Source organism: Ochotona princeps, chromosome 22, assembly GCF_030435755.1.
Source record: "Ochotona princeps isolate mOchPri1 chromosome 22, mOchPri1.hap1, whole genome shotgun sequence".
NCBI lineage: Eukaryota > Metazoa > Chordata > Mammalia > Lagomorpha > Ochotonidae > Ochotona > Ochotona princeps.
The window spans coordinates 20,624,056-20,641,381 of NC_080853.1; the positions used below are offsets into that span (position 1 = coordinate 20,624,056).

The window sequence follows — 17,326 nt, forward strand, 5'->3', positions numbered from 1 at the left end:
GCTGGGTGCTCTGCTGGTTAAGAGGCGGAATGTTCTGCGTTCTCCTGTTGCCTTGGCAGAGAGAGGAAGGACCCTGTTCCACTGGGCACAGTGCTCTGCTATCCACAACTGTCAGTGGCTTGAGTCATCAGACACAGATTGCTGAGCTCCCTCCGATTTTAAAGTAGCTTTCTTTTGTGGATAGTTGATGCTTTGGAAAGAAGAGAATTGCTTGTATATCCAGGGACTTTTATATCGCTGACAAATTAAAAGAAGTCAAGCCCCTGGTTTCCCACCAGGCCTTGCTGATTGAGTGCAAAGCCATGGTGGCTCTCTGGACAAGGCACTTCCTTCTGTCACACATGTGGTAGTTGAGATGGAGGTGCCCTAGGCACGGACGAGGGGAAGAACCAATTGGAAGCCCATCCATTCACAAACAACCCCACAATTGGAAAATGGCAGATCCAAAAGCTTCTTCGAGACCATCCGATCCAACTCCCTCATCCATCAAGTGTGCCTCTTTGAACCATGTTACCAGCAGTGCAGTGTTGACTCTGTTTAGTTTTGTGAACTTCTTCAGCAGGTGGTGTCCCCTGAGTTTCAGCCTAAAGCATGGCATGTTAATTAGATGGGACAGTGGGCAGTGGAGAGGATCTGGGTGGGACCCATGGCAGAATAGGAACCCCAAGTGAGGGCAGGGAGAGTGTTGAGCGCTGGACAGGTAACTTATGCAGAGACGTGGAGGCTCAAGTGACTAACAAATTCCTCATGGAGTTCATGAGAAAGAAAGAGAGAGAGGAATATGAAGAAAGATGAAGAGAGAGAGAGAAATCAAAAGGTATGGATTGGAGGGCTTGGAAAGCCAGGATTGGGAGTTTGCTGCATGTTTTAATGAGTCAGGGGTCTCTAGCAAATTAGAGCTTAACCAGGCCACTCCTGGTCAAGGTTGCCCTATGCGCCCCTACCCTAATCCAGGCTCTTCCTGCTGATTCCTTAGGAGTTTTTCATCACTTGTCCTTTCCCAGCCTCACCCCACTCAGGCTCCCTTCCTAGGGCTTTCTCAAATGCAAACCTCTTCCTTTGTGAGTGCTTCCACAGCTCCCTGTTGCCTGCAGAACAAGATCCCTGCTGAGGTGGTTCTGGCTGGCCTGGCCCTTAGCAGACCCCCTGAGCTGTTGAATGACTGCCTTTGCACAGGCTTCTCTGTCTTTCTGCCAGTCTACTCCATTCCACCCCCTCAAGACCTGGTGCAAATGTCTTGTTTAAAGACGCTTTTCCCTTACCCTCCTGAGGCCACCATTGTGCCTTGACTGTGTTTCTGTTTAGAAGCTGACATCAGTGGCAACAGTGTAAACACTGGCTGTTGTGTCATGAGCACTGACTGAGCCTGGTTCTTGCTTGAATCCTTGTGATTCTCATAGTAATTATAGGAGGTGCCTTCATGATACCCCCACTTTCAGAGGGGCTAAAACTCAGAGCAGTGTTGTGATTGCCCAAGGAGTGAAGCTGCACTTAAGTAACACTGTATCCTTCAGTCTCCTGTTCCTTAGACACCCCCCACCAGAGATCTTCAAGACACTGGGCACCTATGAGAGCAATCAAAGGATGGACACAGTATGGTCTTTGTAAGGGCAGACAGGGTAGTGGAGGGAAGTAGGTATGAGGGAAGGGTCAGGGTGAGGAGAGACCCTCAGCCCAGCTCCCCTAGGCTCCCCTTTCCTTTCTTCCTTCTAGTCCAAGCGGTGGCCCCTGGCTGCCTAGAGACAGACCTGTGGGACTCTAAGCAATGGGACTCTCAGGCAACATGGTGACAAATGCCATGGCAACCTGCCTCCTCTAGGAGCCTAGAGGGGATGGGACCTGAGCCAGCACAGGTGAACCCTGAGGCTACAGTCAGGTTTCTGGAGTGGTGGCTCCCTTTGGGCCTGGGTTGCTTCCATCCCCCCCCCCCCAAAGGGGCCCTGCCTGCAAGGGCCCGTCCCAGCAGGGGAAATGCCACTTCCACCTCCGTCCCAGATGAATGGCCGGGTCAGGCCTCCCAGGAGACTGTCAGCTACATCCAGGTACAAATGTCACCCCCTTCCCACCCTCTACTTCCTCCCCCCACAGGGTTGGGAGACAGAAAGAGGGAACTTGAGAAGAGGGAGGTATGGGGCTGCCAAGCAAGGTAGTAGCAGGGACAGCTGGGACAAACGCCTCGTTGTCCCAAGGCCACATGCAGCTCCAAGGCAAGCTTGGCCTCTAGCCTGCCTCCCAAGACCTGCGTCTAGAACTCCCCCTGTACTTTCCTGGCTCCTTGGCAACCTCCACTATGCTGGCTGGGAAGAGAAAGACCCTTTACAGACACAAGTCCACCGTTGCTTGGGCGCCCTTCTGAAGGCACGGCCTCCAGCTTGCAGTCTCCCCAGATCCAAAAGGCAGAGAGTGGGTAATAGTGGGAGAATGCCAGGAAGGTTGGGATGATCTGGGCTGGAAGCCAGGGCTTGTCAGACCTGTAGCTGTGGAACCTTGGCCCAATAGAGAGCCAGGGCTGTCTTGCCACATTGCGGTTTGGTGTAATGGAGCAGGGCACATGAATGTGCTTAGTGGACTCCTCTGACCGTAGAAGGAGCCAGTTAATAACAAATGACCTTTGGAGCCCTTGCCCACTCAGCCCCCAGCTGTTCCTGATCAAGGTTGCCCTGTGCTGAGAGGCAGGGAGCCTTTGAAATCCACCCTGAGGATACAGAGGAGCTTTGTTGGCCACCCTGCGCCATCCCCACCCCACCACCAAATCACCCCTGCCCCACACCTCCTGCTCTGGAGGCCCTGCCTGGGTGTCTGGGACCTAGGAGGTAAGAGGCATTGCCAAGGTGGGGCAGGCAGCTCAGGTGACAGGCGTGGTGTCGGCAGCTCCTGCAGTCTGCCACCCAACACCTCTAGGCACACAATACTGGCTGTGTCCAGGCCCTTCAGGGGAACAGCCTCATTCTGTGTCACAGCCAGGAAACAGGCCATCTGAGTTGTGCTTTTGTCCACTTAGGAGGCAGTCCCGCCACTGGCAGGGGTGACCAGGCTCCTGGGAGGCCTTGACGTGGGAAGGGGTGGTCCCTGGGCTAGGGACTCCAGGTTCTGAGATCCACCCTCTTCATCTCTGATGTTCACCTACTTCAGATGTTGGTTCTGCCACACATCTGGGGTGTGGCTTGGACAACTCCCTTCCCTCTTGAATTCCTTACCTGCAAAAGGGGATTAATCACAGCACTTCCTTATAGGGCTATTGGGAGGCATCACTGGCGTAATGTACGTAATGTGCTGGGCATGGGGGCTGGAGCGGAGTGGGGGGCTCAGTGACACTTCCTGTTCCTGCATGCATTGGAGGTGCAGGGCACAACATCCTCAGCTGGGTGTCCTGTAACCCAGGCTACTCTCCTCCATCTCTGCTCTGAGCATGGAGGTAGGGGCTTGGGTCCCTGGTGCGGGCTTGGGATGAGCATGTTGACAGCAAAGAATCCAGGCAACCTCTTTCAGATTCCAGAGTCTCTGAGCTAATACTCAGTGCAGGCTTCCTCCCTACAGAGCCCACACCCAGCCTGTTCTCCACAGGCCTCTTGGGCTGCTCTGGAAACCCAAGCCCCCACCTAATAAGGAGGCCTAAGGACTCCTGGCAGGGGCCAGAAGGCCTAGGTCCACCTCTCCATTCACCAAGAGGGTCAGCGATGGGTCTCTCCAGGAATGGATGCTTCCTTCTGAGTCTACATGCCAGAGTTCCCAGCATTAAATAGTGGGATGCTTCTGCTTTCCTCCACCTCGGTCCTCATCCACTTTGAGCCTAGGCCCTAAGTTCCCAATGAATGCCAAAATCAGCATGCACATTTGCAGGGATGGGTGCAAGCATGCCTGAAGGCTGCATGCCGCAGGGGTCCAGTTGCATGGCCTGTGTTGGGAGCAGGCTGCCTGAGCATGTTCCTAGACACATGTAGTACATCTTGGAATGGCAGGGACATGGTACCTTGGCATGTTTGTGCATATCCATATGTCTTTCTACACGTGTGCTGGTATGTTGGTCTGTCTTGTCTTCCCTGTAGACAGGAAGTCCTGAACCACGTGCCAACTGGGAAGGTGACGGTCTGCGATACCAGCCCAGCCTAATTTGGGGTTCCTGGTTCTACTCCAGGGGTCCTTCATCCTCTGCTCCCCCGCCAAGGAGGGAGGACAGAAGAACAAGGGTGGGGTCTGAGTGTGAGGGACTGGGGAAGAAGCAGGCCTGGTTCATGGCATAGAAGACTCAGTGCTTCAGCGGTGGGCAAGAGGCTCCAGCGTCCAAAGCCCTAAGTCTTGGGCAAAGCCTCTGCCCTCCCCAGGGCACAGTCCCTCGTCTGAGAATCCACGGGTGGCTGGACTGATGATTCACAGCTGCCCCTAAGACTTGCACAATTGTGATTTTTTTTTTTTTTTCTGGTGGGAGCCTGATTAAGCCAATTAGCGGAGGCAGCTAACTGTGGGCTGAGTGTGCCCTGTCCCAGGGTGGCCTGCCAAAGGGTGAGAGAAGCCATGCCGGGCAGCGGCCCCAACGAGAGGATGACATGGCCCGGCCCAGCCCTGCCCACGGCCCCCACAACCCGCCCTCTCTCCTCAGCCCCCGGGACACCGCCCATCCAGCCCCTCACACGGACCCGCAGCCTCATGGCCATGTCGCTGCCAGGGAGCAGACGGGCCTCTGCTGGATCCCGCAGGTGAGTCTCCCGCTTGGACGGTGAGTGTCCTTCTCCACCTGCCACTGACTTACAGGATATCTAAGCAAATTCTGTCCCCAGTTTCCCATTTTTAAGATGAGTTTGCTGCCACCTCCTCCTGGAGGTATTGAAGAGCTCAAAGGACACACTGAATAAGAAAGCTTTCTGAGATCCTAGCTGGCCTGGCCTCATAGGTGTCGTTGCTTTCCTGAGACAAGCTGTCCCCTGGGGCACTCAGGCTTCCCCCCTGGCATCTGTTGTGGATCTCTCCTCCTCATCTTCCTCCTTTCCACTCCACTCTTTTCCACATCTGTCCCAGTCCATGCAGGCATCTCCTCCCTTGGGCTTGGGGAACTTGAGAAATGAGATTCCTGGGTAAGGGTAGATGAGGTCCCACCCTCGGCTTGTACCCTGCCCAACCTTCATGTTTGTCCCTGGGGAGCTGGGAGGATCAATCTCCTTCTGGCTTTCCATCTTGATTTTCCCTGTCTGTTCTGTTACCCTTGTCTGTGCATCTCCCTCTCCCGCATCTGCTTCTGTCCCCGGCGGTGACCCCGAAGTGGGGGGACTTTGGGCCGCAGCGGCCTGGCAGTGTTCGCCCAGTGTCCGCAACTGCCCACCAGCCAGAGTGAGCACCTGCCTCTTCTCCCTGCCTCCAGGCGTACCTCGCCCCCCGTGAGCATGCGGGATGCCTACGGCACCTCTTCCCTCAGCAGCAGCAGCAACTCAGGCTCCTGCAAGGGCAGCGACAACAGCCCCACACCCAGGTAATCAAACCTTGCCCTCTAACTGGGAACCCCAGGATCTTGGGTGGGGGAGGGACACTGGGAGAGTGGTACAGTGAAACCTGTGACAAGTGCATGTGCAACGTGTGTAAGTTGTGGCCTCGGGTAAGATGAACAGAGACTGATGGAAAAGGAGGACCAGGTTGGAGAGGCAAGCTCAGGGGTCCTAAGGGCCCAGGAAGATCAGAAAGTCAGAGCTGGAGAAGGCAGCACCTCATCCTGTTTCCCAACCTTGAGCTGAAAGTGGAAGGCAGGGGAATGTGACGGGACAGCACAGTCTTTGGATTCCTTCCTGACTTGTCTCTGAGTTTCCATTGCCTCATCTGTAAAATGGAGTTAATAGCCTCAGCGCTTCCCTGAGATGATCTGTGAACACCACTTACAACTCCTAGACAGCTGTAAGCAGTAACTGCCTTGATTAGGGCTTTGGCCTGACTTGAGGGAAACGGGCAAGAGAAAGCCGGAAGAGCTCACTAGGGCAACGCCAAGGCCTATTTTTCCCAGGCCCAAAGAGGATTATTTTCACTCCCTGGACCTGGGAATACCCAGTTTGTAAAGGAACAGAGTGAGAGGGAGGGCAGTTGTATGAGAACAGATCCAGGTTTGGGGTTTTTGGTTTTTTAAGAGTTATTTTCAAAAGGCCAAGTTACAGAAGGAGGAGGAGAAACATAAAGAGAGAATGAGAGAGATCTGCTGGCTAGCTCAGTCCCCAAATGGTTCTGGGTCAGGCCAGGAGCCTGGAGCCTGGAACTCCCCTGGGTCTCTCCACATGGGGTTCAAGTACTTGAGCTGTCATTTTCTGCCTTTCCAGTTGCATTAGCCTGGGCCTGGATCAAAGATGGAGCAACCAGGAGTCAAACCAGTGTTTATATGGGATGGTGGTATTGTGGACAGCAGCTTAACCTGCTGCACCATAATGCTAGCTCCTGGGCCCAGATATTAACATCTAGACTCAAAGACTTCTCTGTGAATGGGACAACCATCAGCCAGGAAGCTGCTGGGCTATGTCTACTGTGGAATTGGGGTGCTCTCCTGCCTTGTGGAAACCTTGCAACTCGCTCTCTGTCTGCTGTGGGTAGAAACACCCCATCTTCTGCACTGGTCAGGCCAGTGTGTCCTACACAGGTACTGCCTCATTGCTGTCCCATGTTAGGAGCAGTGCCCATGCAGGATATCACTGTAGACACTCCACGCATGTGCATGGGCCAGTCCTAGCATATGCCAGGACCCTAGAAGGCAACAGCAGGATGGTGACAAGGTGCAGGCACAGGTGCATGTACAGGAATAGGAGTTTACAAGTACACACAAACCAGGCCGGAACTGATGGATTCAGGTGCAAATCGAGGATATGTGCGTTCATGCAGTGCCTGCCCACATGTGCATGAGGTTAGGTGAGAAACAATTGATCAGAATGTGTCGAGACATCTGGGCCTGTGTGCACAGGCCACACCAGCTCTCCACCCTAGAGAAGAGTGCTTTTCCTTCCCTTACTCCCCAGCATCTCAGGGAATGTGCCTGTCTCACACAGACTCGGGATCTGCACCTCTCACCCCAGCCTCCAGCATTCAAACTCATGCCGTAGGCTGCTGGGAAGTGGGAAGCCTGGTTCTGGGTGCACCACTGGGCCCATCGTGAGGCAGTGGGCAAGTACTGCCATGTCTGAGGCCAGCGATCCTCGGAGGCCCTTCAGGCATGCATGCTGCTATAGGGATTGGCAGAGACAAAATTGGTGAAATTCAGCATGGGGCCAGGCCCACACACCTGCCCTGTGACCTGCCTCCCACCCCTCACTAGAGGAACCTGAGCCCCCCTGCCTTCTCGCTCCATGCTCCTCACACAGGCAAGCTCCACATTTTTTCATGTGAGTCTGTGCAGGAAGTCTGGCTCTTGAGTCGTTGGTAGTCAGGCACAAAGATGGTCAGGCCCTTGTCTCCTTGCCCCTGTGACCAGCCTGTCACCTTCCTTCCTGGGCGTGGACATCCTCTTACAGGCGTTCCATGAAGTACACGCTGTGCAGTGACAACCACGGCATCAAGCCCCCAACCCCAGAGCAGTACCTGACTCCACTGCAGCAGAAGGAGGTTTGCATCCGGCACCTGAAGGCGCGGCTGAAGGACACACAGGACCGGCTCCAGGACCGGTGAGCAGGGCCAGGGACCACTGGTCATCTTCACACACAGTGGAACTAACAACCTGGGACATTTCAAGGAAAAAGGGTTGGAGGATGGTATGGGGGTGGGGGAACTCCCATCATCCACTCACTCTCTCCCTTCCCAAAGTAAAGCCTCCTAACAAGTTGAGCTGCTCCCACAAACTTTGCTTGGGACCTAGCAGGTGGCAGATCCCCATCAAATCCTATCCTGCTGGGCCTCCCACCTGTGGCAGAGTACTCCTAGCCTCAGCCTGGCAGCCCTTTTTGGCCGTAGGGTATCTGCTGGCTGCTAGCACAGGGCTTCTCTCTGGCTCATCTGCATCTATTGGGGAAAACCAGACTTTATATCTCCTTTGCTTCCTAGAAGTCTTCCTGCTGATTGACTTCCTGCCCATAGATGATGCAAAGTTGTAGGAAAGTTTTCCCTGAGCTCCCACCCAGCCCGAGGGTCTAGCAGGCCCACCTGAACTGAGCTGCTCTATCCTGACCTCCCAGCCCCTGTCTTTAAAGCTTGGTGGCTTTGCCCTTACAACTGACACTTTGAGGCTGCCCCTGGTCTCCATAGCTTAGCCTTTCTCTCCAGGGGTCTGTCAAACAAGCATGCTATCTCGAGCTGCACACTGGAGCTCAAGGTAGAGACCACAACTGCCTTTTTATTGCTGTCTTATTAAAATGTATCACAGCTTTGTTAAGATACAATTGACATACTACAAAATTTTTTTGAAAAATTTAAAGATATAATTGACATACCATAAAATTCAAGGATATAAAGTATTAATCTGGTTGGTTCTTAGACATCTTACAGAATTGTGTAACCATCACCACTCTCATTCCATAACCTTGCTATTTCCTAAAAGAAACCCCATTCCCATTAGTAGTGGTTTCTCTTCTTTGAAATCAGCTGATCCCTGAATCTCTTCCTCTTCCTGTCTCTGGATTTGTCTGTCCTGGAATTTCCTATAAATGGACAGAATGGCCATGTAGGAGCTGGGCTGGAGGGGGAGCACCCGGCTGTACTTTCAGGGTCCTGTTGAGGTTGCTGCTTCGTCACTTTCAGTTGGTCACTGCCTTATCTCTCCCTGGTTTTAGATCTCAGTGGGATAATTTTTATTTCCTTCTGTTTTATTTTTAATTTTATGATACAATTCCATAGGCTCTGGGATTTCTCTTACCCTTTCCAAATTCCCTCCCCCCCAACTGATTTCCACCATATTATTAGAATAGTACAGGCCTTCATAAGCAGTCATAAGCTCACCATTCTGCTATTTAAGTATATCCTGACATTACGGGTACAGACACTGACAGAGAATCCAGCATCCTATTGTCAAGATATATCCAACAGTTTCACTAGGAGTGCATCTTTGATTTGGAAGTAGAAATGCATACTGCATTGTATCTTCACATCTGGATATGATAGTTTCTATTACACAGTATATATTCCCTTAAAAAGACACAAAACAAAATCAACAACAGGAATAAAGTTTAAAAAATTTATAGCACCATGGAATTAAATAACACTACTGAATAACCAATGTGTCAATAAAGAATTAAAAAAGAAAGCAAAAGTTTCTTGGAGAGAATGGTGCCATTGTATGATCTGAGTCAGTAAAAGATTTAATAAGAGAAAAGAAACTATTTTGAAGAAATGAAAATAAAAACAAATATCAAAATGTATGGGTTGCAGGCCCAGCGTGGTGACCTAGCGGCTAAAGTCCTCACCTTGAACGGGCCGGGATCCCATATGGGCACCGGCTCTAATCCTGGCCGCTCCGCTTCCCATCCAGCTCCCTGCTTGTGGCCTGGGAAAGCAGTCAAGGATGGCCTAAGGTCTTGGGACCCTGCACCCATGTGGGAGACCTGGAGGAAGTTGCTGGCTGCTGGCTCTGAATCAGCTCACTTGGGGAGTGAATCATTGGATGGAGGATCTTCCTCTCTGTCTCTCCTCCTCTCTGTATATCTGACTTTGTAAATAAATAAATAAATCTTTTAAAAAAATGCATGGGTTGCAGCAAAAATAGTATTGAAGGGGTTATTGATCTTATAATTTGCATGAAGTTTACCTTATATCAGAGAGAACATAAGGTATTTGTCCTTTTGGGATTGACTTATTTCACTGAGCATAATGGTCTCAAGTTGGGACCATTTGGTTGCAAATAGTAGAATTACATTCTTTCTAATGACTGAGTAGTATTCCATGGAATAGATATACCATAGTTTCTTTATCTACTCCTCTTTGAATAGGCATCTGGGTTGTTTCCATGACTTTGTTGTAGATTTTGCTGCTATAAATATAGGATTGCAGATCCCTTTCTCATATGCAGTTTTCATTTCCTTTGGATATATTCTTAGGAGCAGGATAGCTGGGTCATAGGGCAGGTTTATTTGGAGTTCTCTAAGCAATCTCCAAACTAACTTCCATATTGGTTGTACTAGCCAACACTCCCACCAGCAATGAAGGAGGGTAACTTTCTCCCCATATTCACGCCAGCAAGTGTTGTTAGTAGAGTTCTAAATGTAAGCCAACCTAACTGGAGTTAGGTGGAATCTCAATGTGGTTTTCATTTGTATCTCTCTGATGGCTAGAGAGCCTGAGCATCTTTTTATATGTCCACTATCCATTTGAATTTGTTCTTTTGAAAAACATGTGTTCATCGGGCCCGGCGGCGTGGCCTAGCAACTAAAAGTCCTCACCTTGAAAGCCCCGGGATCCCATATGGGCGCCGGTTCTAATCCCAGCAGCTCCACTTCCCATCCAGCTCCCTGCTTGTGGCCTGGGAAAGCAGTTGAGGACGGCCCAATGCATTGGGACACCGCACCCACGTGGGAGACCTGGAAGAGGTTCCAGGTTCCCGGCTTCGGATCGGCGTGCATCAGCCCGTTGCGGCTCACTTGGGGAGTGAATCATCGGACGGAGGATCTTCCTCTCTGTCTCTCCTCCTCTGTGTATATCTGGCTGTAATAAAATGAATAAATCTTTAAAAGAAAAAAAAAGAAAAACATGTGTTCATTTCCTCATCCATTTCTTCACAGGGTGTTTGTTTTGCTGTCACTGGGTTTCTGAAGCTCTTTGTAAATCCTGACTATTAGCTCCCCATCAGTTGTGTAGTGTGCAATGATTTTCTACCATTCCATTGGTTGCTTCTTCACTTTGTTGATTATTTCCTTTTCTGTACAGAAGTTTTTTAGCTTGAAGCAGTCCAATTTGTTTATTTTGGCTTTGACTGCCTGTGCTTTTGGTGTCTTTTTTAAGCAGTCTTTCCGAATAGTTTTTCCTATGTTTTCCTTGAATAGTTTGATGGTTTCTGGGTGCAGCTTTAGGTCCTTGGTCCATTTAGAGCTGACAGGTGGTGGTCTTGCTTCTTACCTCTGCAGGACAATCTCCAGTTGTCCCAAGAGTATTTGTTGAAGAGACCAGAATTTTTCCCTGGGTTGTTTTTAGTTTTCTTGTCAAAGATTAGTTGGCTATACATGGGTGGACTCCCTTCTGGTGTTTCTATTCTGTTTCATTAGTCTTCTCTTTTTCTGTACCAGTACCAGACTGTTTTGATGACCACTGCTCTAAAGTATGTCTTGAGGTCTGGAATTATGATTATTCCTGCTTGATTTTTATTCTTCAGGATAGCTTTGGCTATTCGTGGTCTCTTGTGTTTCCAGATGAACTTCTGTATCTTCTTTTCTATTACTGAGAAGAATGTTGTTGGGATTTTGATTGGGATCATGTTGAATTTATATATTACTTTTGGTAATACGGACATTTTCATGATGTTGATCCTGCCGATCCAGGAACAAGGTAAGTTTCTCCATCTTTTAATGTCTTCTTCTATTTCTTTTGTTAAGGTTTTACAGTTTTCATCTTAGAGGTCTTTGGTTAGATTAATTCCTAGGTATTTAAGATTCATCTCCACTATTTTAAAGGGGTCTGTAATTATAATTTCTGTCTCAGCCAAGGAGTTATTTGTATATAGTAATGCCATTGATTTATGTTCATTAATTTTGCATCCTGCTATCCTGCCAAAGTCTTTTATGAGTTCCAGTAGTCTCTTGACTGAATTTTTTGTTTCTCCCAAGTAGAGAATCATGTCATCTGCAAACAGGGATAATTTCGGGTCCTCATTTCTGATTTGAATTCCTTTAATTTGTTTTACTTGCCTAAAGCTCTGACAAGGACTTCCAATACTATATTGAATAGTAGTGGTAAGAGTGAACTCCTTACCTAGTTCCAGATTTTAGTAGAAAAGCTTCCAGTCTTTTCCCCTTTAGTATGATGTTGGTGTTGGGTTTTTCGTATATTGCTTTGACTGTGTTATAGAATGTTCCTTCTGTGCTTATTCATGTCTAGCAAGAAGTGGTGTATTATCGAATGCCTTCTCTGCATCTATTGAGCTGATCATATGGCTTTTATTTTTCAATTTGTTGATATGGAGTATCACATTTGCAGAGTTATAGAGAGGAGAGAGAGAGAGATCTTTCATCTGCTTGCTCATTCCCCAAATAGCCACAACAGCTAGAGCTGGGCCAATCTGAAGCCAGAAGCCTGGAACTTCTTCTGGGTCTCCCACATGAATGCAGGGGCCCAAGCAATTGTACCATCTGCTTTCCCAGGCCATAATCAGGGAGCTGAATTGGAAGTGAAGCAGTTAAGATTCAAACCAGCATTCACATGTGGAATGCAGGCACTGCAGGCTGAGGTTTAACTTGACATGCCACAGAGCCAGTCACAATTTTTAAATTAAAAAATAAGTTATTTGAGGGGGCTGGTGCTGTGGTATAGCTGGTAATGCTGCCATCTATGGCACTGGCATCCTACATGGGCACAAGTTCGAATTCTGACTGCTCTATTTCCAACCCAGCTCCCTGTTTACACTCGTAGGAAGGCAGGGAAAATGACCCAAGTCCTTGGGCCCCTGCACTCACCTGGGAGTCTCAGAAGAAGTTCCTGACTCGTGGCTTCACACTGCCCCAACTCAATCCATTTTGGCCATTTAGAAGCAGCAGATGGAAGACTTACCCATGAATAAGTAAATCTTTTGAAAAAATTTTATTTGAGAGGTAGAGAGATAGGTAGCTCCCACCTGCTGATTCATGCCCCAAATGCCCATGATGGAGGGGGTGGACTGAGGCTAAAACCAGGACCCAGAAACTCCATCCAGGTCTTCCATGGAAACCTAAGAACTTGAGTCATCACTGTTGTCTCGCAGGGTGCCCATTAGCAGGAAGCTGGAGCGGGGAGCTGGAGGAGGCTGTCATACCCAGGCACTCTAATACAGGACTCAGGCATCCTAACCAGTGCATTAACTGCCAGACCGAAAGCCTGTCCCTGAGATTTTACATTTTTTTTAGTCTCACCTCTTTCGCTATGGCCCTGGACTTATCCTTGATGGGGTCAAGTGGAATGAGTGTGAGTGGCTGAACAGGTAGCTGCGAGTCTGCCATTGCCTGGCTGACGTGGTGCAGCTCTTTGTCTTTCTTGTTACCCTCTCAGCCTTTCCTTTTTAAGGTAACTGCAAAGGAAATATTTCTAGAACTGTCAAGAAGAGAGCCCTGCTGTCCTCAACCCTAGCTTCTCATTCATCCACCACTTGCTGTTCTTTCACAGAGGGATAGTATAAAGCCATCAACACCCCTCCCCAGCCCCCAGTGTCCCTTCCTAGGGACCTCAAGTCAATTGTTCCTCCAGGAGACATTTTCAAAACCACCTCTGATGAGCCACATCCCATCCACAGAGCAGAAGTTTCCTCTGTGTGTGATTAAGATTGTTAGGTTTTTATAGTAGCCCTTAAAACCTGAGAGTCCCCCTTGTCCTCTCTGATGGATCTAAACCTTAAATGAACTTGCATTCTGGCCCCTGGAGAGTGAGTATCTCCCACTGCCTCTCCCATTTCACCTCTGGGCTCCACTCCCCACCCACATGCACTCCTCCCTATGGAACAAGAAGAAAGCATGAGGCACTAGATTCCTGCTTCTGTCTCTTAGCTCTGAGCCGCGACTCTGTGTCCTTGGTGACCTGGAGGCCATGGCAGAGCAGGCAGGCAGTGACTTTGGGTGTGTTGTCTGCCTGCAGGGACTCCGAGATTGATGACCTGAAGATGCAGCTGTCCCGCATGCAGGAGGACTGGATTGAGGAGGAGTGCCACCGCGTGGAGGCCCAGCTGGCCCTGAAGGAGGCCCGCAAAGAGATCAAGCAGCTCAAGCAAGTCATTGACACCGTCAAGAACAACCTGATCGATAAGGACAAGGGGCTGCAGCAGTATTTCGTGGATATCAACATCCAGAACAAGAAGCTGGAGACGCTGCTACACAGCCTGGAGGTGGCCCAGAGTGGTACAGCCAAGGAAGATGGCACAGGGGAGTCAGCCGGTGGCTCCCCTGCCCGTTCCCTCACCCGCAGCTCCACCTACACCAAGCTGAGTGACCCAGCCGTCTGCGGTGACCGCCAGCCCGGGGATGCCCCCAACACCTCCAACGAGGATGGCGCTGACAGCGGCTATGTGGCAGCTGACGATTCACTGAGCCGGACGGACGCCCTGGAGGCCAGCAGCCTGCTGTCATCGGGGGTGGACTGTGGCCCTGAGGAGGCCTCGCTGCACGGCACCTTTAGCCTGGGCCCCCGTTTCCCCGCCAGCAACACCTATGAGAAGCTGCTGTGTGGCATGGAGGCCGGTGTGCAGGCCAGCTGCATGCAGGAACGTGCCATCCAGACAGACTTCGGGCAGTACCAGCCTGACCTGGACACCATCCTGGAGAAGGTGACCCAGGCCCAGGTCTGTGGGACAGTCCCAGAGCCTGACCCCCGACCCCAGAGGCCCAGAGACCCTAACTTAGCAGTGGTGGTGACTGTGGGTGATGAGCTCGAGGCCACAGAACCAGTCACCTGCGGGCCCACCCCACACCGGCCTAGTGCCCACCCCAACCCTGGCCCATCGGTGAGTGTGGTGTGTCCCGTGGAAGAGGAGGAGGAGACAGCGGCCTCTGCCGAGAAGGAGCCCAAAAGCTATTGGAGCCGCCACTACCTTGTCGATCTGCTGGCTGTGGTGGTGCCAGCTGTGCCCACGGTGGCTTGGCTCTGTCGCTCCCAGCGGCGCCAGGGCCAGCCCATTTACAACATCAGCTCCCTGCTGCGGGGCTGCTGCACCGTGGCCTTGCACTCCATCCGCAGGATCAGCTGCCGCTCGCTAGGCCAGGCCGGCCCCAGCCCTGCAGGCGGCGGCTCCCAGCTCTGAGGGGTTCCTGCAACCTGACCACTGATTGTATTGTAGGGATGCCCTCCCCTGCCTCCTATACCCCCTGGGACAGCATCTTATTTATTAAGTTTTGCTTTCGTTTTGTTTTGGTTTTTTTCCCCCACCAGGATGTTAGTGTCCATGACTGGGAATAAGGGTTAGGAAAGGTACCCCAGAACATCAACAAACAGCAAGCAGGGAGGCACCATGACTGGACCAAGTGCAGAGAAACACACTGGTGAGGGCCCCAGCCTGGCCCTTCTGTCTCCTTGGTCCTGTAGACAGGAAGTCTCTGGATGTCTGTCCCTGGGGAGGCTGTGCTGCCTGTACCACCTTGGCCCACATGCTGCTTGCTCCATGCTTCTCCCAAGCCTGCCCTGCCCTCGTCCTCTGCCTAGGCATCTGGGCCAGTAGTAATTGCTGAGATGAGGCAGGTGTCTGACCCAAGGACTCGGCACAGAGTCTAGAGCCCGTGGGCCTGGACTGGAGATCAAGCCTCCATCAGCTGTGCCCACTATGGGATTCAGAACCTAAGGAAAGAGCCTCTGGGGGCAGAGGGCAGCGTGGGTTCTGTGTCTGTCTGTCTGATCCCAGGCCTTCCTGTCACCCTGTTCTCTTGGTGCATCAAACTGTCTCATAGCATCCTTCCCAGGAGATAGATTTCCCCAAGAGTCTCTGTGCCCAGGCCTAGCTTCCGTCTGGAGAATTCATCAGTCCTCCAAGAGGAAGAGGCGGTGTCAGGGGGCTTCTCCGCCTTCTGAAACAAGGCCCTTCATCTGCCATCTGAATGGGGCTGCACTCAGGAATTCTCAGCTCGAAGGAAAAACCTGAGGCCATGTCTGCCCCTGGAGCCCAGCCTGACTTTCTCCAGGGGCCCAGGGCCCAACACCTGCTTTGCACTATGCTCGCCAATTAACATGGGTCTCACCCATCCAGGACCTCCCAGGAGGTAGCTGGCTGCTTGCTTTCAGGGTGAGGCGTCCTATACCAGAGACCCCCTCCTGCCTCTGGCGGAGGGTGGGAGTTCTAAGAGGAGAATCACAAGACAGAGAGCACCAAGGCCACAATGTCCATTCAGGCCGAAGCAGGGCACCTCGGGGATGCATTTCCCCGGGCAGGGAACTGCAGCAGCGTCCTGCTCACTCCCCAGTCCCAGCAGCCTCCTCCTCCTCCAGTGGGACATTCAAGTCCCCCTGGCAAAGCTGTTTAAGTTTGATGACTCTGATTTTTCACAAAACACACAGACCCCTCTTCCCTACGGGGGTCACAGCCATCTGCACCTCCCACCTGTCTTCAGAGGTTAGGCCCACGTCTGCGGGGTTGCTGGGACCCCATGTTCTTACCTGCCCCTCTGGCCTAGGGGCTGCTTTGGTTCTCTGCCAAGGTCACTTGCCCTCTCCTTGCTGCCCAGCAGCCATTGCTTGACCGGTGTCCTCCCTCTCCCCTCCAGGGGGTACCTGCATACATTGGGAGTGAAGAGCCGCTCCAGACTTCAGGGCAGAGAACCCCTCTGCCACACCTCTGTCAGAGCTCAGAACAGCCCCTTTTGAGGAGCACCTACCCCCTTGCCCCAGCCACAACCAAACCCAAATGCCTAGGGCCTGGCTGGGCTGCCCCACAGGACCCTGGGATTGTGCCATGGAGGGGTAGGGGGTCAAAGCTAATCCAAAGCCAAGCTGGGCCTAGCCACGGCCCCAATGCCCAGGCCGTGTACTCACAGAGCCACATAGCATCTCCTTAGAAATAGTTCAAGCTTTGCTGGGAAAACCAATGTATAAACTATATTTGACAACATAAAGTCTATATATTTTTCACCACTGGAATTCAGTCGAGCTTTGTGGCCCCCAGCTCCTGTCTGTGTCTTGCTGTGTGTGGCCTTCCTTTCGTATCCTGTGTGTTGGTGGACGTGGGCAGGGCTGGGGCCATGGACCATCCTGTTCCTGTGGTTGGAGAGGCCATTTGTGAAGAGCTGAGCAGTGTTTGGGCCCAAGGCCTGCCTGAGTGGGTCACCAGGGACCCTGAGCATTGTATTGAGGATGCTCTCTTCGGGGGTCTTAACAGGGCCTTCCAAGGCCTCTCTCCTTGCCAGTAGAGGAGGCAGCTCACTGCCCAGCACGCGTGCCCGTGTGCATGCACTCCAAATCCTGCATCTATGCAAAGGGTGCAACGCTGTGCATGCAGCAGCTGCTAGCTCAGGCTCCCAGCTCTGATGATACAGGCCACAGAATGTGGGACCAGCGGGAGGGACCAGACTGGGACCAGGGCCAGACCTTCCATTGAGAGAGCTGCCCTCCGAGGCTCCCTTCTGCCTTCCTGCTTAATGCTTCATACCTCCTCCTGCTGGCGGGTGGGGTCTCCTGCCCAGTGCTCCTGCCGAAGCTGGTTAAGTCTTGAGGAGTAATGTCCCCAGGATGTACTTCCTGGAACTGCTGGTCCCTGGGATCCCAGCAGTTGGAAGCAGGTTCTCCTGAGTTC

General features: G+C 51.7%; 1 protein-coding gene across 4 annotated transcripts in view; it reads left to right on the forward strand.

The window, feature by feature from the left end:
* SNPH (syntaphilin) overlaps window positions 1-16,665 on the forward strand; it is a 39,218-nt gene extending 22,553 nt beyond the window's left edge. For 2 of the 4 annotated variants that reach the window (XM_058679438.1, XM_012927238.2), the window contains exons 3-6: window positions 4,598-4,694; window positions 5,255-5,461; window positions 7,470-7,619; window positions 13,693-16,665. In XM_058679438.1, coding sequence (XP_058535421.1) covers window positions 4,645-4,694; window positions 5,255-5,461; window positions 7,470-7,619; window positions 13,693-14,851 — 1,566 coding nt within the window. In that variant the 5' untranslated portion in view covers window positions 4,598-4,644 and the 3' untranslated portion in view covers window positions 14,852-16,665. Of the gene's footprint in view, window positions 1-4,046; window positions 4,695-5,254; window positions 5,462-7,469; window positions 7,620-13,692 lie in introns of all 4 variants that reach the window. The other 2 variants (XM_004585691.2, XM_058679437.1) reach the window with 2 other exon arrangements.
* The last annotated feature ends 661 nt before the right edge of the window (window positions 16,666-17,326 follow it).